General features: G+C 43.0%; 1 protein-coding gene across 1 annotated transcript in view; it reads left to right on the top strand.

Moving 5' to 3' along the window:
* The window catches only part of LOC106748114, a 143,634-nt gene that overhangs the window by 81,840 nt on the left and 39,446 nt on the right, over window positions 1-22,348 (top strand). Inside the window, exon 3 of the mRNA XM_014626342.1 lies at window positions 5,447-5,559. Coding sequence (XP_014481828.1) covers window positions 5,447-5,559 — 113 coding nt within the window. The remainder of the gene's footprint in view (window positions 1-5,446; window positions 5,560-22,348) is intronic.

The following is a 22,348-nucleotide window of genomic DNA, read 5'->3' as shown; positions in this document are numbered from 1 at the left end:
GCTCGGAGATATAAGTCCACTATCGCGATCCCTACCTACCTACCTACCAAACTCCCTGCCCCCTCCCCATATCCGCTTCCGCAATCAGGGAACTTTCACCCTCCCTTACGATGCAGTTCCGTTCGATTACGATCGTTGTTACGTTCATTGCGCTACGCGCGCGGCTTTCCACGAGGAACCCATTAATTGGATCTGGTGTCGGGTTACCCAACTTCGATTCGTCCGATGTTCCACCACACGGAACCGGAAGCTTATATGCACCGCCTATACCCGGTGGCACGGTGCGATTCTCTCTAGTGTCCACGAACGAAAATGCATTCGTGGCAAATTCATGGAAAATTTCCTTATACATTGAATCCTTGGACTCGAACATTCGAAACTCACCGAGCGTAACTCCTCTGTTTCATTGTTCCCGTAAGATTTATTTTATGATTTTCTAAATATCGTATGAAAATTCCGGCTTGTGTAACACATCGACATATCGCGGTATTCCTCTCTATTTCGCGCGTCACTCGGCGCCCTTCTATGTTTCTCCGTCATCTGGCGATTGATTTTCGAGAATTCGAGATCGAAAGGTCACTTTTCTGCCTTTGCCTCGAGACTATCGTCGTCTCGACGTGAAGATGATACATTACCGCGTGATATCGCTTTTATTTTCCGAATTATGCCGCGTCGTGAAAAGAGGAAGGAGGAAGATGAAGAGAGGCGATCACTTAGGGGAAGGGAAATTCTTTTACTGACGCTGGTCTCTCAGCTGAATCCATTAGCCGGTGCCATTAATATCCTGGTAATGATGAGCGATGAGACTCCGTGTGGAAGCGGATCACAAGAGAAGGAGCTGCTTTCGGATGATGCAGGGGATAAAAGAGAAAGGTGGAGAAAGAGCAAGTGAAAAAGAGAGGGATGAGTAGACAGATAAATAGCCAGATAGGTAGATCGATAGACGGATAAATGGGTAGGAGTGTGTCGTGTTACAAGACCAAAGCGCGAAGAACAAGAGGGAAGAATTCTTCCCTTGCAAGGGAAATGCATCGAGAAAATTATATTTATAATTAATGATCCGTGACTGAATTGAGTAATTATGATTGGCATATTTTCCTCTTTCACCATAGAGATAAGACGGAACAGAAATTATTAGAAAAAGTGTCAGAGGAAAAAGAAGCGGTATATACATCTGACAACGAACAACATAAGATTTAGAGGATATAGCTTTTATAGAGGTGAGCGTAAAGCACTCTATACAAGCGAGCAAATTCTAATATCAATTCAAATTTTAATTAAAATTTAAATGCATGGAAAAAGAAAACGGGAAGCGAACGACAGAAATGAAGAGAGAGAGAGAGAGAGAGAGAGGAGGATATTGAGAGTAGAGAGCTTGTGAAGGCAAACAGGCGCTATAACACGTTCGTACACATACATACTATTGCTGACGTACGTAGATACACGTGTGTTACACACGTGCTTGCGAGAGCTTTGATAAATGCTGCTTTCCTTGGCTCACCTCCAAATAGCACGCCGCACAATGTATCTCATCGTCGCTTGTATATTCCTCATCGTGTTTTTCGAGTTGGGACACACTCATCGAGGCGTTTTAAATCTTTACACTAATAAATATATTGGCCAATTATTAAAAGGGCATACATACACAGACATTATTTGACTGATCATTGTAACACTGTAATTATTTAACTTGTCTGCGATATTTTCATGCCTGTCGCACGTATACTATATACATATCTATTTTAATTGCAAAATGTATAAGTTAGATGTTTTGTGTGTGTGTGTGTGTGTGTGTGTGCGCGTAGATTTATATAATTATTAGAGAAATCTTCGCAGTAACCATTTCATCCACGAACTTTCGTGATATATGATCTCTGCAGTGACAGCTGCTCAACTGCGTTACGAAGCAAGCGCGATGTTCGGCGAGAAAACCAATCGGCGTCACGGAAAGAGGCAATTGTGAACTTCGATTCTTCCGAGAAAACTTGGATAATTTTGACGAAACTTTGATACTTTCCTACTTTCGGCTTTTCTTTCTTGCAGAGAGAGAAGAAATACTATATATTTGATTTATTTATTTGTTTACGGAAAATTATCTCCGGCATATCAGATATAATTAGTAATTGTGAGATTACAAATTATTAATTATGATATATCTCTCAGGTTCTCATACGGGTGATCATATCTTACGTGCTTCTCTGTGAACATCGCTTTTCTCAGCGACGCTAAACACAACGTATACTTTTAATATTCACCGAATTCCACACGCTGCATTGTATACCGTTCTTTTTTGCATGTAAACTACCCTTATCGATACGTATTTAATCAACCCTTCGACTGCTCGATAACTCTCAACGCGCCTCTGTGTTCGCCTTCGGGATATCGCGCGGTAAAATGAGTCTCGTTGTTACAGTGCTGCTCGATCGATGTATCGAGAAATCGACGTTGGGGACGAATCCTATCTGCCTGATCGAAAGTACCCTCTCCAGCCCCCAGGAGATCCCACGCTCCGTAAAAATCACTTTCCCTTTTTCGCAAGCAGCCCACGTAATGACGCGGAGGAGGCAGCGACGGCGGCCGCCCTCTGCCTTCCTCGCCTTCGTTATACCGGGCACGTGTGCCCGAGCACTTCCCGGCACACCTACGTGCCTCTTATGAAGAATCCTGCCACAATGGAGGAAGGGGGTGGAGATTCCGATACGAATTTCCGGCGTTCCGGCGCCGATATCGAATATACCAGTTCGAGAAACGAGGAATTTCGGCCGCGAAATTCCCCACCTCGCGCGCACCCTCCCTTGCAGAAACGCAAATGAGGGTCGGAGGTATTTCTCGTCGTTATCGATATGAGGGATCCATATCGACCTCTTCTCTTCTCCCCCGGGTTGAACCTTCCGCAACTCTCCCGCCGCCTGTAACTGCCTCGAGCCAGATTATCGATGAACCTGAAGGGAATATGGTATCTTAGCCGAAACCGTGGAACGCTCTCCCCGTTTTCTTTTTCTCTCTCGTGCTATAATAAAAGAATATAGATCTGTAAAATATTAATTCTTCATTCGAGTTCGCATGGGACAAAAATTTCGGCTCATGCATCTCAATAGGGATCAAGACGAAAATTTTGCGCAGCGGGAAAAACGATGAAAATATATTTCTGTACACTGTGAAAAGATTTCTGTATCTGTAACAGTAATCACACAAGTGAAAGAATTATGGTCAGCAGTAACATTTTTCTAGTAAGTGTTACTATAACATCGGTGATAATAGCCTTACATATATATTTCTACTATTATTTCTTGCTTACTACACAGTAAAACATTTTGTGTTAAATTTAACACATTTCACATGTCTCCAACGATTCACAAAAATGTTTGTCTTAATTTATCGTATATTTTATTATCATATTAAATGTCACGTGCAGAGATGCGTCGGTGATAAAGGGACGACGTGTGTACGGAAATAAAAGCGCAGTTGCGTAAGTCGCGACTCCTTGTCCGCGCGGAGAGCGACTAAGACCGGGGCCTCCTCTTCAGGGCAAAGGGCGAATCTTCGTGTTGGTGATGGCGATACAAAGCCATGCGCTGTCTCGACCCGGTCTCTCGGAATGAACGAATGAAACCGTTTCTACGGCGATTAATTCGCCTCGTATTATCCGCGACGGCTGCGACGTAATATCGTCGCGAAACGCCGCGGTATTTTGCAAGTCTCTCTTTTCCACCGGAAAACGAGGGAGTTTCCATCGCGCTTTTATTATCAGTCGCCGTTGATTACCATTGGTTGCGAAGCTAACGACAACCACTTGTCAAAATTTGCTCGGCGAGTGCTCCGTAATTAATTCGAATTTGCGAATGGCGCGATAACGTCGTTGACAAGATTTGACAATTTGCTCTCCAAGACTCGTGTATTGATAATCGTTACTTGAAACTTGTCTCATATGAGACTCTGAGGTCTGAATTTAGAATTAGATTTGAGTTTTTCGTTTGAGTCATATAATATATGCGACATTATATTTGTAATTGCGATATTCAGTTGAAAAATTTAATTTCAACTGAAATTCACATCCAATTATCTCACTATGGAGCAAGTTTCAAAGAATGATTATTAATACGTGCCTAAATTTCTTGAAGTGGAAGCTCACGCAAAATATGTGAAAAGTGATAATATTTTCATTCGAAGCGATAATGAAAATATTGCCATTCGAAATCACAAGAGTGAATTTTCAGTCGATTAGAATGAATTTGTTCCCGTAACAGATATAGTACCAGTGGAATATATCAAATTCACTCTTCAGTTTTGAGTGAAAATATTCATTCGGCGATTCAGAGCAGAGTATTTACTTTGTACGACTGAAAAATCACCGGAAGATCGAATCGAATCATTTTTCATTTCTTTTCAGTGAAATTCTATTTCAAGAAACTCAGAGAGCAAGAGTGATGATTTCACTTAAACTGTGAGTTATTTCACTCAAGAGTGAGTTCTGATTCCGTACGAGCGAATATTTCAATCGATTGAAATGAACATCTTCCTGCGACATTTGAATACATTCGATTTATTCTTCAATTTTGAATGAAAATATTCGTCCTATATGAGTGAAAAGTTTATCGAATTTGAGTGACTTGGCGATCACCTTATTTTTCGATTGAGATTTCACTTGAAAACGTTTAAAGAGCAAGAATAAATATTTCACTCAAGCTTAAGCCGGTTGCACATAGGATGTGGCAAATTTAGGCGAACGTTGGAAATTATATTGATCACGTATGTTATATTATGTTATTTATGTTATACATTATGTTATATTATACTACATTTGTTATATTATCACGTATGTTACATTCGCCCCACATACGTGATCGATACAACCGCCTATGTTCGTCTACATTTGCCGTATAGTGTGGAGCTAGCTTTAAAACAGATTTTGACTCTATACGAACGAATGTATATTAATCGATTGGAATGACCGTGTCCCTGTGAAGTACATCAGATTCACTCTTCAATTTCGAGTGGGAATATTCACTCGACGATTTAGAGTAGAGAATTTATTCCGTACGAATGAAGAGTCATTCGGAATTCAAGTGATTCGGCGGTCACTCTTACTCTTTTTAAGTGAGATTTCACTCCGAAAGCACGCTGTCGATGGAGCCGCTTGTACGATTTCCCGATCTCGTCGGACCGAGTTATCGCCTTATTTCATCGCAAAGAACGGATTATATTTACGGATAACGTGTGATTTAGCGTTGTGTGTTGTATTCTCACGTGATGCATATTCCACATCGGCACGTAAAATATTCGCCGAAGATCGATAACGAGCAGTGAGGATGGTCTTTTCACTTAGCCGAGCTTGCCGCGCGACGATGCCTTCGTGAAAATCGACATTTAAATATTCACGATAGCCAATAAGATATTCCGATATGCGTGTATATATATATAACGATATCCCTTTTTCTCATTTCAGATGATCGACGCTTCTTATCACACGAATCCATCGCTGCAGAGCACCGCTCTGATCATTACCTGTGCAGTGGTCCTTCTGCTGATGGCCGCGATCGTGTCCGTCGTCTTCTGGAAGTGAGTAAATCTCCTTTTCTCCCGTTTTCGCGAATTCAAGCGCGTCCGAGGCACGTGAAAGTTCCTGCGAGGTCGTCGAGCGGTCGGTGGTCGGCTCCGGCAATAAAGCGTCGGTTTCATTTCAACCAGGACGTCATGAAGCGTCCGAGGTCGTCCGGGTTGTAACCGTATTTCAAGGATTCGAGGGGCCGGTCGTTCGAGGTTCTCTTTACAAGCCGGGATGAGAAAAAGGGACGAGCACGCGAGAGGACTGGGGGAGGGGGGAGGTAGATGTAAGAGCGACGGTCAATGAGGAACGAAAATGCGAGAGCGCGTCGAGCGTTACCGGTCGCTCCTAAATTAGCCAAAAAATAGGACGACAGGGAAGCGAAGTGCTTTAGCGTCTAAGCGTGCTTCCGACAGCGACCTCGTCGTTGTCCCGGCTCCTCGTAGCGGACGATGATCTACGAGGATGCGCTGCACCTTCGCACCGAGGGAACCCCTCGGTCTACGGAGGATACGTTACCTCGCTGATATTGTAGTCGATGATTAAAGCGTTCCGATGCTCATCGATATTCTAACATTCTCCCTACTGAGATCGTACTCATTTGTAATTAACCGCACAGCTGTGAGAGATGTGCGAAATATCATATATCTCTATATATATGAAACGAATCGGTGTGATAACGTCACCGATTAGATCAGCAAAATATATTTCACCGATATCAGTGAATAATCAGTGATTTTCAGTAAATATTTATATGTCCTCCTTCCTACCCGAATTTTAATTTGTATTCACTTCGACGCTCTATTTTCTGGGCGACAGAAATGATTTAAAAAACATTGGATAAAAAGTGCATCGCCAAAACTTTTTGTAAGATATCTAAATTCAGAACTACACGAGAACTATTTTAGAATGCTTCAGAACTCTCGAGAATCGGCGGTATCCCATCAATAGACCCGCGTAAGTACCTTCTTTGGACAATGAAAATTATTTAAAATACGAGAAAGCTACGTTATATTGCCAGAACCTTTTCTAAAACTTATATAGAACTGTAAATCTTTGGAAATCTTGCAGTAAATGTCAAGAAATTTCACGTAAGACGAAGTAAGACGCAGTCTGAACCTGGCGTCTCAGTTTGTCCTATCGATGTCTCTTCATTTAATGACCAGAAATATTTGTTTTACTTATCAAGTACTATAAAACTGTTAAGAATATTCCGAACTCTCAATAGTTCATAAGTTTTCCACAAAATGATATGTCAACTTCACTAACACACTTCCTGCTGTGTTGTAGAATTGAAGGAATTTAATATAAGGCCAAAATTTCAGATATAATCTTACACTTTATTAATTTTGTCTGACGAAACTAAGATTTATACCGCAAAATCTGTAATATTCCGCGAATTACGCTTAACTTAATCCTCCCGGTGAGATCTTTCACTGATATTATTACAGTATTTCTCTTTACTGATATTTATTCGGATTATATTTTTTTTGCTGTTTTATCTCTGACAATACACTGATTCCATTTTAGGGAGCGGAATGTATCGCGAGACCGATCATCTGAAAGAACAACTTTGTGCCGATGACGTCCGCGCGATTACAGCAAATAAATTTCCGTTTCCGATTACACGAGCGCGAGTTTTTATTAGCCACGACGTAACGGTTTTTTTACTCCGCCTCTCAGAGACTCGAGTGTGACGATCGAGAGAGGCTGAGCGTGGAGGAAGAACGTTACTCTTGAGCGTATTCTAAATTACCCGAAAATGGAACGCTCGAAGACAAGGCGAGAGAGAGAGAGAGAGAGGAGAGGAGAGACTGCCACTTTAATTAATACCTAACCGTGTTCCCGACAGCCTGTGGCTCTCTGCTTCGCATATCGCGCCGAGATCTAGGTCGCGGTGCTCGAGATTAGATGATGACTTCGTAATTAACGAGAAGGAGGATGCCGGATTCGCGTATTACGCTTGCGAGAGAAAAGACCGTAATGTTACAATTAGCGAACACGCCGACGAGGAGGTAACGCGTCCGTGACGCGCGCGTAGGTTACTTGCCCAGTTTGAAATCCCTTTCGAGATTTTTATCTGTGTCATCTTGGAGGGCGGGGTGGAGGAGGGGGAGGACGCACACACAAGCAGCCGGCGACCGAGATGCTGGAACGACGCTCTGTGCACTAATGGGCCCTAAATTAGCCAAAAACAAAGCCTTCGCTCCGGTACTACAGCCTGCTACCGACAGCGGTGCTTCTTGTTCCTCATGCTGCGCGCGAATCTACGGCACAGACATACACAAACGTACATGCACACACATGTATACACAAAAGTGGCTGCAGTAAATCCCGCAATTTCAGGGCGACACTAACCCAACATTTTTCACGGTCTCACTCTTGTTCGAAGATTTTAGGGATTCTCACGTTCTTCCTGGCGTCTTTTAAATCGCGACGTTTCGGGAATTCGTCGAACGAACATTTCGTTAAGAGGATTCCGACGAGGTTCACGATCGCTCGAGAACGGAACAACAGGTATATAATTGACATTCCGTTCCTAAATTAGACAGAAATAGGCCATTCCAGAGATGGGCGGGCGCCCAGGCGCTGTTACGTACCGTCGACAGCGGAACAGCGCGCCGGTAATTTGTGACACCGTAGCTCATGCCGGGGAGGTTTGCGGATTCGCGGGACACGGGAAAATATATTTACCGGCGACCGGTAGCTTACTTGGGAGATTTACAGAGGCGCGAACGAGCTCCGACCGGACGCCGATGTCCTGCGTTGATTGAACGCGCGATAAAAAATGGGGCCGGCCCGATAAGACGAATAGGAGACACGCGGAAAAGTTGATAATTCGCGGGCTTTCGCATGCACGTTCGAAAGATCGAGTACGCGGAGTGCTCGGCAAATCGCGTGTATTCGAGTCGAAATTTCAGTTCTACGTCAAGTCTCTTTAGTTCTACATTAAGTCCTCAAAAGTCTTCTATTGTGCTCCTTTTGATACTACAAATGAAAAATTATTCTCGTTTCCTCCACTTGAAGTCTTAATGTATAATATTCTATAATCTTTTCTTTATATTCTTCTATATATATTTATTTATGTAGGATTTCGGTATGTAACTACAAAAGTACTTCTCGTCGGTCAATATTATTAATTGTAAGTGCCCTCGATATTTCGATTATTAAATGAATATATTTATATGAGTATTCTAAACGATTTATTTTGACGCTGAAAATAGCAAAAACGGAAATTTCAGACATCATCATGGTCAAAATAGGAATAAATTATGCCACGAAAATTGATTTTATATTTTGCTATATTAACTTTTATGTTGTAGAATTACAGATTTAACATAGAGTAAAAATTTCGACTTGGAGTTCTTCATCGTTCCCATCGATAAAATCGGCGGAATCTCATTTCATGCCTTAATGAATTTAAAAAAGTAAAGTGTAAAAATCTTTCATCAAATATAAATCTGTTTTAAAGATACTCCTCCCACACCTGCGGCTGCGAAAACGGGTGTTATCCTTTCACCGTACGGGACGGAGACATGGCGATTCGCGGTACACGAACGAAGATACGGATCTGCGTTCAATCATATCGGTTAATATTTGCCCTGCGAGCTTCTCTCTAATCTCAAATATGCCTCTCGCCTAACTAGTTCCGTCCGGCCGTCTGCGTCATACGATCTCAAGATCGGTTGATTGACTATCAGCTTGCGATTAACTCGCCACTAATGAGCAGCGAATCCGCGCCTTGTCGTCCTATCTGATGATCGAGTGATGAATTCTGGCCCTGAAATCGACGATTGAGAGACAACGACGACGAACGAGATGGAGCGAAAAGAGAGAGAGAGAGAGAGAGAAAAGAGTAGGAAAAGAAAATTTTCGGCTATACAATGCCTCGCATTCACGACCTGACGTAGTTTTATGTCGGTGTGTGCACTCTGGTGAACTTAACGCGACAATAGTGACTCTGTTTTCGCACGTTTATCACAATTGCTTGGGCGTTATCGACCACTACATCGGTGTAGTATCTCAAGTGTTTCGGGTTGTGTTATATTTTTTTATTTAGTTATGTTTTTATATTCATTTTTATTTTTATATTTATTTTATATTTAGTTACATTTTTTATGTTATTATGCTTAAATGCGCGCGCACAACGTGCGAATACTTGGTAATATAAGACTCAAAAATGTAAATACTTAAAATGTTTTGTATATTTTGTTCAATCTTGTAGTGTAAAATGGAAACCAAAAGAATCATTGAAAAAAAGTAGAGGGGTCAAAATTTCAAGTGATCAAATAGCATTTGTTTCTCACTTAGAATCATATATTTGAAACATTAAACTTCTAACTAGAACCAGAACCAATGAAGATTTCCCAACCGAAATCCATCGTTATTTTGGGAAATCGAACCGGATTCCAATTAGATCCTAAGAAATTTTCTGTGCAGGTGTGCTATTTATAATTGAATTTGTGTGCGAGTATAGTATTCAATAGATCATCAAAGGCAAAATCGCAGCTATTCTCGAAAACATTTGAAAACGTTCTATGATAACAACTTGAAAATAGAATCATGTTGCTCTCTGTCATTCGTATATATTAATTCGTGTGATATTTCGGCGAAATGGATGCTACAAATCTAGGTTCTAGCCATCGGGAGCCAATGATTTTGGTTACGACACTGCGCGCACACAATCAGAACGCGGAGAACCGACACGGCCGCGCGTAGTTTGTATGCTAATCAGAACCGTGTTCCTTCCCATCCGCGCGCATCCTCGCCGTGCTCCATTGCAGATTCTAACTATCGTCGACTCTATTTTCCATCGTGTCTTAGCTTAGCTTAGCGTATTCGCACCCTTGTTCGGCATCGCATTTAGCACCAAACGCGGCCGTCCGATTTCGAGTTTTATCTGAAAATACGGCGATCGTGATCTTGATCGTAATCGAGAAACGCGGGGCGAATAGCCAACATTTAACGTTAAATGTACAGCTCAAGAGCACGAGTTTCGATCCCGTGTTCACGTGGTGAATTTAGAGGTAAAAGGCGCCAGGACCACCCAATGCCAGTTTATCGTTTACCACAGCGAAACAGCTGTATTGCAGAATTGAGTTTAATGATAGAGTTATGAGAAATCAATTACTCCGGCGAGATCCGCCGTAACAAAGCCGGGCAAGAAAGCGAGCGTTTCTTTTTGATTAGCCCGACGCGCGTTATCTTAATTGCCGTCGGACGGCTTAAATCTGCCGTAATAAAAGCATCTTGCAGAACATCCCGGGCGAGAGATCGCTCTCTATTAATCACGTTACAGGATCTCCCGGTGTATCGAATCACTGGATTTAGAAATACCTTGGTCGAATTAAAAACTTGATATTAGTATGCGATCGTCTTTAAATTATTATCATTCCCGCGACCCCTCTCCGAATTTCCCTGCGTATCGAGGAAGACGGCGGACGAACCACGCCGCTTTACCATTCTTCGGGATAGTTAAGAATTAAAGTAGCTATCGAAAAATTGATAACTGAACTAGCCGAGATCAGTCCGCTGCCGCGAAAACGGGAACGAAGATTCCTGCAACCGCACGGACAATAATTGTCGTTGCGGTATCGTGAGCACGGAGGAAAATAATTTGGAGAAACAACAAATTTTATGCTGTCGTAGCACGTAAATAAATATATAGGGTGTTTCTTAAGTACCGTCAGACATTTTAGAAGTTATTTTTTTAGATTATTTTATGGTGAAATAAAAACATCTTCGTGAAGTTTTCTTTACGAAATGACCTAAAAAATTAACTCCTAAAAAATCGGACAATATTTAAAAAATATGTTGTATATTCGTGTATTTATTACAACAGCATAAAATTTGATTTCTCCCTAAATTATTTTCTTTTTTCTCACAATTGTGCCAGTTTTTCCACATTACATGATATAATATTGACATTAGTTTTTTAATAAAATGATTAAAAAGGATTTGGCATTTATTCGAAATATACCGGCGTCGCCAAAACAGCGTACTTCAAACGGGGGAAGCTAATTTAGGAAAATAGGGGAAGCCAGTTTATCAACATTTCCCTGTGTAAGATAACGTCATCCAGCGTAGATTCGCGCGAATAAACCGGAAGAAACGAATTGCGCGAGAGCGGAAACGACGTGGGCGCCCGTCCCTCTCACGGAGCACTTCCCCGCTGACTCTTTTCCCTTTTCCTCCATTTCCCGCCGCCTTGCCGCGCTTTGTCTCCATAAGCCACATTCAGGTCACCAGCACGAGGTTGCTTTAACGATCTGCATTGCATGAGCGTTTCGTTCTCTCGTGTGCCTCGTTCGTCTCGTCTCCGCTGCTGCAGAACATCGGTTCCCAAACCGTAGCCATGGAGAATTTTTGAAAATTTCAGGAAGGAAATCGCGGAATATCGAGAGTAAGAATTCATTTCGAAATTCAGTATCGTGATTTTCTAGCATTGTTTTCGCCTAGGATTTTTTTTTAACAAATGAAAACTCGAGATCGTCGTTATATTAGAAACGGTTGTGTCAGCTGGCACTGTTACTTTATTACCTTTGAAAATATCGGCGAGTAAACGTGAAGAATAAACGAAGGCGACTCTGAAAATAAATGCGAAGAAAGTCTGATTAGTAGCAGACAGAATTCAAACGACCCTTTCATAAGAAATAGCCTTTCATAAAAAATGGGAAGAAATAAATTAAATTGCAGCTGATAAAGCCGATAAGNCCCCCTTCCCACTCTCTCTTATTCTTTCAATTCCTTATTGCGACGAAGACGTGCACGACGGTTGACAAACAAGCCCCGGTTATTTTATATGGCAAATAAACGAATCGGACGATCGGCTTTATCTTGTTTATGCCTTCGGTCCGTTCGAGAGAAATCCGATAGCTGTTTTTTGAGCAACATGAAGAAGTTTCGTTGGAACGCGAGCGTCAGCGACAACGGGCAAACATGTACGGCGATGTAATAAAACGGCTGAATTAAAAAGCACCAACGGAAATCCGTTCGGCGTAGAATTGAATTCTTAATTCGCGAAATCATGGCGTGTTTCTAAAACTCGTAAATCCCCCTGTATTCCTCTTGATTCCCTATAAAGAATTAAATTGAATTCTTCCGCTGGGAAACCGGGAGGGGTCTTGTAATGAAACAACCGGAAATTAAAGGGTTAAACTTTCAGTATTAGAGAAAGTAAAATATGTTGCCAGAAGTACGTCCTCAACTAACCAAATTGAATTCCTTCGTTCGCTTATTTTCCGGATCTTACTTTTTCCACTTGCGAACGAACGTGATGATAAACCATTTCCTGTTCTCTCTTCATCCCACCCTTCTCTTCTCCATCTCTCTTTTTCTCTCAAACTTTTCGCTGTTATTATCTATTTTTATCCTGCGTGTCTTTTTCCCAACTGCCTATTCGAACTATTGTATTCCCACCATTGTATTCGAAGCCATATATGCATTTATGTGAGGCTAAAATTTATAAATCAAAGCATGTCTTCATGGATGGATATCGCAAGCTGTAGTCTGACAGAATGTAGCGTTCGCACGTGCATACTGTATACGAAAATGAGCAATTATGTAAAGTGGGCCTGATCTCGGTATACTTGAGCATCGCACCATCACTCTGATGCATCTACGTCGTTTAGAATGTGTAGTAATTGCTTGTTAATGCATTCCAAGTGTTCCTAAGAATATATGCAGCCAATCCTCTTTCGTTCGTTCGCGATAGTCTTCTTTTCACTCGCGACCCACGATGTCGGCAAAAAATGCACGCGTAAAAAAATCGCGAGATGCACTTACGGATATTACTGAGACATCGGCGGGAGGATTACCAGACACGGTTGGATCATTAAGATTAAGTCCTCGTGTAGCAAACGCGCGAACGAAGTCGCATTGAAATTTTCAACAGAAACCCCGCATGTCCGCACAATTGAATTTCGAGAAGTCAAGTTCCGCCAGAATGCAAGCTCATAATAAGATATCTGTCGGTCATTCAGATTCACTGAGATTCTTATATGTCTCTCTATCTAAACGCAACATTATTAAACAATATATTCCCGAGTTGAAAAGTTTTAGTCATATGATTAAACCTTTAATTCTACGATATAGTAGGAGCTAAAATAGCAAAATAATTGCTTTTAATTTAGATTTTAATAATATAATTTACTCCTACTTTTTACGCTAAAACAGCGGGAGCGTAAATATAAGACATATAACATCATCAGGGTTAAAGTAAGAGTAAATTACTATATTATAGAGTTTCAATATATATTTTAAGAGCTCCAAAGTAACATAAAAATTTCGACTTGGGTTCGCATGGGCATAAATGTTCAACTTTCTACCGTCACTTTTGGTGTCGCATGTCCGTCGGTTTATTTTACATACTTACACGTGTACGTGATAATCGGCGCGTAATCAGGAGGCCATTGTGCACGGCGTATTGAGGGGTGCGAGAGAAGCGGGTTGTTGTGCAACATTTTGCGTTGCACGCGATACTGCCGTGTATGTGCGTTATGTGCGCGACTGCAATTTCGTCGGTGATTCGACGAATTATCGCGGGGGTTGGCGAAAGACACGCCGGGGTTGCGAAGAGCGACCGAAAGAGAGAGAGAGAGAGAGAGAGAGAAGACACCGGCTGATTCGCGCTCGTTGTTTCTACATACGCGGTCGGAAGGGGCGGTCTGGCCCGAGCTATGGATAATTTAACCCACGGAGGGCATGAATGGGTTATAATTGGTGATGACAGGCCATCACGCGGCGGTGGCGCATTCACCTCGCCAGGCGAGAATGTCGTATTTGAGGACGCCACACCGAGTCCTTCGCGAGCGACAGGATCTCCTGATGACGCCTCGGCACATCGCGTGGCTCGACGTCGACACGACATAACGACGTGCATAAGCGAGTCGCGAGTCTTCCAACCCTTTCAATTCTCATCCCTCAACCTTCGAATTTCGGGCCTTCAACGCGAATTCTGGAAATTCACACACAGCGGCTGCCCATCTCTTTCTCTCTTTCTCAAATTATTCAATATTTCAATGCTTGAATTTTAGAATTATCGAGCTCCCGAGTTTTCTCGTAACTTCTCAACTGATGCGTTCTTCGACTATCGAGCTATCTTGGGCTCTCGCAAGCTTGCACAAAGCTTGCTTGACCGTTGCGGATAATCGCAGCTTATGAGTTTAATGAGATATAGAATGGTAGATGATTAGTAGATATATTCTACAATTTACGCGAGATTTAAGCTCCTTTACGGAGCTTCTGTTCTCTCCCGCATAGCATGAATACTAATCAATCTCGGTGTACTTCTCGCGGGCTTTATTCCGCAAAATGCGTGATCTTCGAGCTTTACCCTCCGAGAGGCATTTTTTCGCCGAACGGTGCAGTTAAGTTTAATTTTTAACAAGCCGCATGCGTGATCGCATGCGTTCTTTAATTGAAAACCCGGAGCGGTATTTTAAAGCGGTATAGAATAATTACCTTGCAATATACGCGATTGTATGCGACACATGCTATACTATACTCTCTAAAGTGAAATCGAGAGGTACAAACGGGTACAAACGATGCTCTCTCGAACGGCATAATAAAAATAAATCAAACTTGAAGTTGAACGCCAGCCTCGTTTATTAATCCTCTGTATCTTCTAACCCTTTGAGGTACAAAGAAAACAAGTGCAAACGAGTACAAACGAAATAGAATCGAACTATATAAAGTATTTTTAGTTTTTATCAAGTTGCGCGTTAGCTTCACATCGGTATTGTTTTCACTTTCGCCGAATCGTTTGTCCAACGATTATCTTCCGACTATGCCCGAGCGTCTTTTCCATTCACGAGCGTAATCACGAGCCGGGAAATGTAACGGAGATACGCCCTCGTATATCTCCGTAGTACGGGAGAGTAGAATGGGCATGCGTATCCTTCCACTGTTGCATGCCATGCGTACGGATACACGCATACATATACGTACACGCGCATGATAGGCCTATTCCGCAGTGAAGAGGATCGAGCACGGGTCCGCCAGTTCGATTCAATTACGAAAGTACGAGGGGTTAATTCTCGTGGTGCGCCGCCGACTACGGCCGATACGGCGGCTAGATGCACCTTTCGCGCGTCGCATCGATGCGCCAATTCGTATCCGGTCGTCGCGACGTGATGCAGCACCGTGTCCTGTCTCCGGTTTTGGCCGGCGTTGAATGCCTCGACGATAGATATCCTGTCGCTATTCCCGCGGTGATATACTCACGGATGCAACCTAAGAGGGGAATAATAAAGGGAATTCGACGAGAATGAGAGAGAGAGAGAGAGAGAGAGAGTGTGTGTGTGTGTGTGTGTGTGTGTGAGCGCACGCGCGTATATTACAGTGTTTCTCATTTGTGTATTTTCGATCGCTACGGATCGTTGGGAAAATAATTGGGGAGATGTAATGAATTAATGAATATTTAATATTTAATTAATGAATTAATTAATGATAATCGCTGATAAATTTTTCCATATTTTCACATATTCATATCTCTAATTTTTCCAGGTCGGAAACTCGATAACACTCGATATATCTGAATCTTTTTTTCATTTTCGAACCTTTGGAGATACACTTCGGAGATACTTTTAGAGATCTATGGGACGATATAGACATAATATGTATATTTTTCCTAGTCTATCGGGGACCAAGTAGACGCAAATTATAAGAACGCCAAGGTACCATTAAAATCTCCACCTGGGATCTGGATAATATCATAAGATGATTGAGAGACCCTGTTTAAGAGATACGTGGAACGCGCACGAGGTGGCCGTTATCGCGGCCGCATTCCATTGTAGTAGTCTCGAGGACAGTGTTATTACCCTAACTGTCCATAATTATGTCATCGTCATTGTCCTCGTGCATGTATCCCCATAAATGCCACGAACCCTTCGCGTCCTGCAATCCTACGAGCGCCCTTCAGCTCTCCCGCTCGCTCTTCCTTCCTTCCTACCTACGTACGCATACCGTCATCAAATCCTTGACATTCACACAAACGCCTGCACGGCGACGCCGATTCGCCGAGACCCACGTGGACACGTGGTGCGACGCGCCGGGACGCGACGGCGTTCATCCTCCGCGCATAACGCCGAGTATCTGCGTAAATGCCGGCGCCCACCACATGTTGCCGCATACGTATACGTACACTAAGGGCCCCTCCGTACATCTCAGTACATGAGTTTCCACATTATTCGCGTACAGCTCATGTCAGAACGCACTATCGCGCGCGCGCGCGCGCATACACACGCATGCACGCACACACGCACACACACGCGCGCGCGCGCGCGCGCGATTGCTGAGTGGCGGTGTGATTACTCACGTACATTAATATCCCCGGCTAAGTCGTAATGTTCATGTGGAACTGATCAAGCGCGTACCGGATGTGCCGAGAACGTTGTGTGTCCAACGTATAACGAGGTACGGTGTGAGGTACGACATTTCGTTCGTTATCTGGCAGGTCATTCGCATGCAAACTTCCTTTAGAAAAATATTCGACATAGTTCCGGAAAAAAATTCACCGCCCGCGATGCTCCCGTAAAATTTGGTAAAAAGTGGCCTTGGTGGCTCAATGAATACGCATGAGATAAATTTCAGTGCAAATTAATCGTTAAAGTATATATCGATTTGGAAACATCCAGGACATTTTCATGAAATTTCATGAAGATCACAGAGAGAGTGGCTCTTAGGAAGCTATATTTAAAAACTTCTGACTTTTCTGACTAAAAAGTACTTCAATTTATCGGAGATTTAACAGCTGATAAGGAGAAGTTAACGTTAAAAAGTTGGCGTTAAGAAATATATCACAGATTAAGTATCAGTGAAGTTGCAATGGACAATTGAATAATGCTGAAGAAACGCAGTAGGAATCACGAAGCACTGCTAAGTTGATGAGCATGATAACGCGAGACTCAACAGCATTAGACAACAAATCTCGTATCATAAATTGTATTCTTTCTGAATTTTAATTTTTAATTTTTTCTGTTTATATTTATCTGTTGAAACAGAAAAAAGTGGCAATAAAAAATTATTTAGCTATAGTTCAAGAAATATAGGCTGTGTATTAATTTTTGCAAATTAATAGTATCAAGTATGAAAACAAAATAACATAAAAAAACTAAAATTCCTTTTAAATATAACGCTATTAGGCGCCTTTTAATCGTCCTGAAAAAAAGAATCCTGTTATAACGGAAAAGTAGTCTTCGTCCTATATGAAATTAAAATACACGTCTCATTCATAAACTTTTCCAGAACTGTCGTACACATTCCAAAGTAAGAAATTAACTTTAAAATAAATGATTTCGAAGACATTCTCTTTTCTCCACACCACGAAAGCCTCACATATCAAATTCCATTTTGATTGTCATTTAATGATTATCGTTTACTACACGATAGAAACAATGCTTTGATTTGAATTGTTATACGAGTATTTGTGATCAACAGCACAAAATTAACTGGAACTGACGGTGTAGATCCGGGACACGATTTTTCTGTTGGCCAGTGTAAAAAGCGATCGGACATCGCGACGTCGAAATTTTCGGGATAGGCTACGCCTGAAATCTCCTTGAGATTCTACCTACCATTTTCACCGTACATCGTCCTCCGTCCAACTTGTGCGCGCAAATGTACACCGCGCGCGGACACGTGCGCACATACGCGCGCAATGGCACGCGAGTCGATTAGCCGACGTACACACACGGGCTAATGTGACGTTACGCCAGTTATGTTACCATGTTACGTCGGGTATGCCGACCGCACACTCCATGTACGGTTTCGAGGAGGACGAAGAGGGGGCCGGGGGAGGACGAGTTGGGCTCGAAACAGCGGGGATGAAGGAGAGCGAGCCTTCCCCGGAGGGAGAGAGAGCGCGCGCTGTGCACCTGACGGCCGCGAATTCGCTACCTGCGTATTAGACTGCATTTCGCGAATTATTGGCGCAATCCTGTGTTCAGCCTTCCCTCTCACGCTGCCCACCCTTGTCCCCTGCCTTCTCCTCGCCAAGTCGACTACAATGCGTTCCAACGGCGTGGCACCGAGTGGGTGAGCATCACCCGGAATCTCCGATAGATTCCATCGGGGAATTATTCCGAAACACCCTCCGTTCCCTCCTCTCTCTTTCTTTCCTTTTCCTTTTCTTTTCCGTCCCGATGGACGAACTTCTTTTCCGCCTATTATTCCCCGATTGTTATACATCGGCGGTTCGTTTCGTGGTTCGACAGACCGCGCTAGACGACGATTTCGAAATTTCGAAAACAACGTCGGAATCGATTCTCCGCGGAAGTGAAAATAACGGCGGCGTCAGGGATGGACAGTTGTCGATCGACCCGATGCGTAAATCTTTTCGCTCGCTGACATAATGAAATTTGCGTACACACGAGATCTCGAGAGCCGTGAGATTCCGCGTTTGCAAGAGGCAGCTTTACATCGACCTAACAATAAAACTATTCCGTGGAGTTTCTTTCGCGTACTTCGGTGTTAACGATATTTCATCTCCCGCGGTGATTATATATACCAAGTTCAAACAAACGCCGAGGGAAGGAGAGAAACAAGTCAATAATTGAAATTGCTCGAGTTCCTGGAAACGTACGAATCTCAATTAATTAAGAGGAAGACGATTGCGACTTCGTGTGTAACTTCGGCCGGCAAATTAGTTCCACTTCGCGGCGCTGCGAAAGTGAAAAATCGTATTTCTATTTACAGTGATATATATCCGTTCGGGATAATGAAGGGTAGCTGCATCGAAAAGGGAGAAACGCGAGAACGAACTACGAGTGACAGATGTCCAGTTTCATAAACGAAATTATGCTAACTATATTTTGCAATGCAAAGAAAAATCAAATTGTTCAATCGGACCCCTGCAATCGGATCGGCCAAATTTCGTCAAACTCTTCTTCCTCGAACCTTCCACTCTTCTCCTCTTTCTCCTCCTTTCACTCTCGTCATAGCCCGCCGAACAAAATCAGGTCGCATCTCTAAAATCATCTAACGCAATCTCAACTCCCGTTCACGAAGATTGCCGAAGAATCTCGATTTAAAATTATTAATAATTTATAATTGGTTTCATAATCCCACAAGAGCCCGAAAACATATTGTGTCGCACAGCAGAGCCGTGTAACACAGATTACCGAGAGAGATTGTCACTGGAAAAATTCAAATCGTTTTATCAGCGGTAAAATGTATCCCGATAATAATCACGTTGCTGTTTGAATTTACAGTTTTTGCAATTTACCCCGATACAAATATTGCGGTCGCCTCGACACAAACGAAGTGACGGACGGTGAATAACATTGATTGTTTTATTCAACTTTATCAACTTTACACTTGATAATCGTACAGCTCCATCCAGCGATGTGTTTCATTTAAATATTTTCGAAATAAATAAAACCGGATATTACCGTTATCGGAAGCAGAAAGACAAATAATCAGTTTCCCTTCGAGCACGGCTCGTAAAACGAGGCTCAATAACGTCGTTTAAATGCGAAACAATATTTCCCCCGACGAAAGTCACGCGAGCATTAACGGCGAAGTTCGAATAAATTAAGTAGCGAAGTGACGGCTGACGGTTCCACGAGGTTCTTAATCACCGCCACATTTAATTACTTTCTCATGTGGCAATAACGGAAGCTCTACTGACCGTATTTCCCTCCAAACATCGGAGCGAAGACCGGGGCGAACTAATGACGGAGAAAGCGCGTCATTTGCAAGGATCGATTGCTGCATTCCGCTATCAAGAGCCTCTAAATCGTTCTTACGCTCTGTATGAAAAGATCCGACGAATCACTGTTCATCATGAAGCCTTACGTTTATTAATACTCCGCAGTATCGAGATGATCTCCGAAATTCCAGCGTTATCGGGCGGGGCGATACAACCTCTCTCTCTTTTAGTATTTTTACTAGTTTTTCACAGTTTTGCATTACTTTCAACGTTGCCGTCATCGATCGTGATTGATGTCGTTTGCGGAATTTCGCCGTAAATATACTACGTCTGATAATAGTTCCGCCGGTATTTTCATATATATTACAGTAATTCGCGGAAATGAATACGATTTCGATGGCGTTATCGCGACGTGGAAAAAACTCGATTCTCATCTGATGATCTGATATTCGATATTGAAATGCGCATACGTAATTTCGGACGGTGTCGAGGGACTCGCTTGCGTCGAAAATCGAACGTTCGATTCGACGTGCACACGCGCGCGCGAGATCCGCGCGATGAATGATTCGCGGTGGCACGTGGAGTACGAAAATTTAATTTCCCGCGCGTGGAAAATAATCCTTGCTTAGGAAATTGGCTTCTCGGTCTCTTCCGCACCTCCGTCCCTTCTTCGGCTCGTCCTCTTACCCCGCGATCTTTTGTACTGGTGCGTGCGAGAGAAGTTCCCGGGGGCGGGAGAGGGGGGGGGGAGGAACTCGCTGCTGCTGATCCGACCGGCCGCGCGAAATAAAATAAAACGGATATTAAAACTGGCGAGAGCTAATTTCCTTCGCGTTTCCAAGCATAATATTCGTTTCCCCTCTTCCCGCCCACTCCCCCTTCCTCTTCCGCGCTGCTACGCTCCCGCAACCGCCTCTGTCTTCCTCTCGCACTTTTATTCCCTTATCAGTGAGCTAAACCATCCTATCGGACAGACGGCTCTTGAATATTCAACGGTGATGAGAAGATGCGAAAAGAAAGAGAGATGGGACGAGAGAAAATAGTAGATAGATGAGATGGGGGGGGGGGGGGGCATGATGGCAGACACGATGAAATCGAATTCAGGATTCTGAGCTTGACGAGTGACAATCACGCTCGACGTATCCCGCAGATGTGATTAAAGCGTGCCGGAACACCACGGTTTCTGAAATGTCGACTTATTTGCAGAGAAGATCCTCGTGACCCACATGCTTCGATTGCGATCATCTTCCGGAGACCAAACAATACAAATGTAAGAACGAATATCATATTAAAATGTTAATAAACGGCGTTTTTAATGTTACTATGTTTAATAGCCCGCGTTGTATGTGTGTGTGTACTTATAAAGTGTAGATGCTTAAAGTGTTTCGTATATTTTGTTCAATCGTAGTGTAAAATGAAAACCGAAAGAAAATCTTTAGGAAACGTTGAGAATAACCGGGTAGAATCTATTCGTGTTTCTCACATAGAATTGTAATGTTTGAAACATTATATTCTTAACTAGAATTACTTTCTACGTAGATTTAGAGTAGAATCCATAATTATCCTTGGAAATCGGACTAGATGTTAATAAAATCTCGGAAAATTTTCTATGTGGATTGCATCACACCGTTGATATGTTGAGGTGTCCGAATACGGGGCCGCGACGTTATTAATGTCAAACGATAAAAGCATCGAAACTAACGGCGTATTTGAGTTCCGAGGAGGCCGTAGCGAGCTCGCGAGAGTTCAGAAACAGTCTCGATTGCACACATTAGGGTCATTGTGAAGCGATCACGGTGGTGAAGCCAAGGCGCCTAGGTGAGCCTAGGTGAGAGACAACGTGAGATCGATCTGTATAATCGATCGATCGGCCAACCAGCGATCGGCATGCCGATACTTCGAGATAACAATCTCAAGGGGAACCGACAGCTCCTTGAAACGACATTAATTCCCAGCGTCAAAGCAGAGAGAGAGCCCGACGCCTCTCCTCATCTACGTGCTTGCTGAAGTGCAATGCGCCTAACCGGAAACCCTCCACCCGTGGAATTTCGAGGAACTTCGGGGACGCTTTCGCTTCCGTCTCTGACTCATCTTTGAGATCATTACAAACGCCCTCGTGTTTTCGACCATCCCCCCTCCCCCCCCCCCCCCCC

This window comes from Dinoponera quadriceps, unplaced genomic scaffold (assembly GCF_001313825.1).
Source record: "Dinoponera quadriceps isolate SergipeBrazil2010 unplaced genomic scaffold, ASM131382v1 scaffold163, whole genome shotgun sequence".
Taxonomy (NCBI): Eukaryota; Metazoa; Arthropoda; class Insecta; order Hymenoptera; family Formicidae; genus Dinoponera; species Dinoponera quadriceps.
This window is presented reverse-complemented; position numbering and strand designations above follow the sequence as displayed.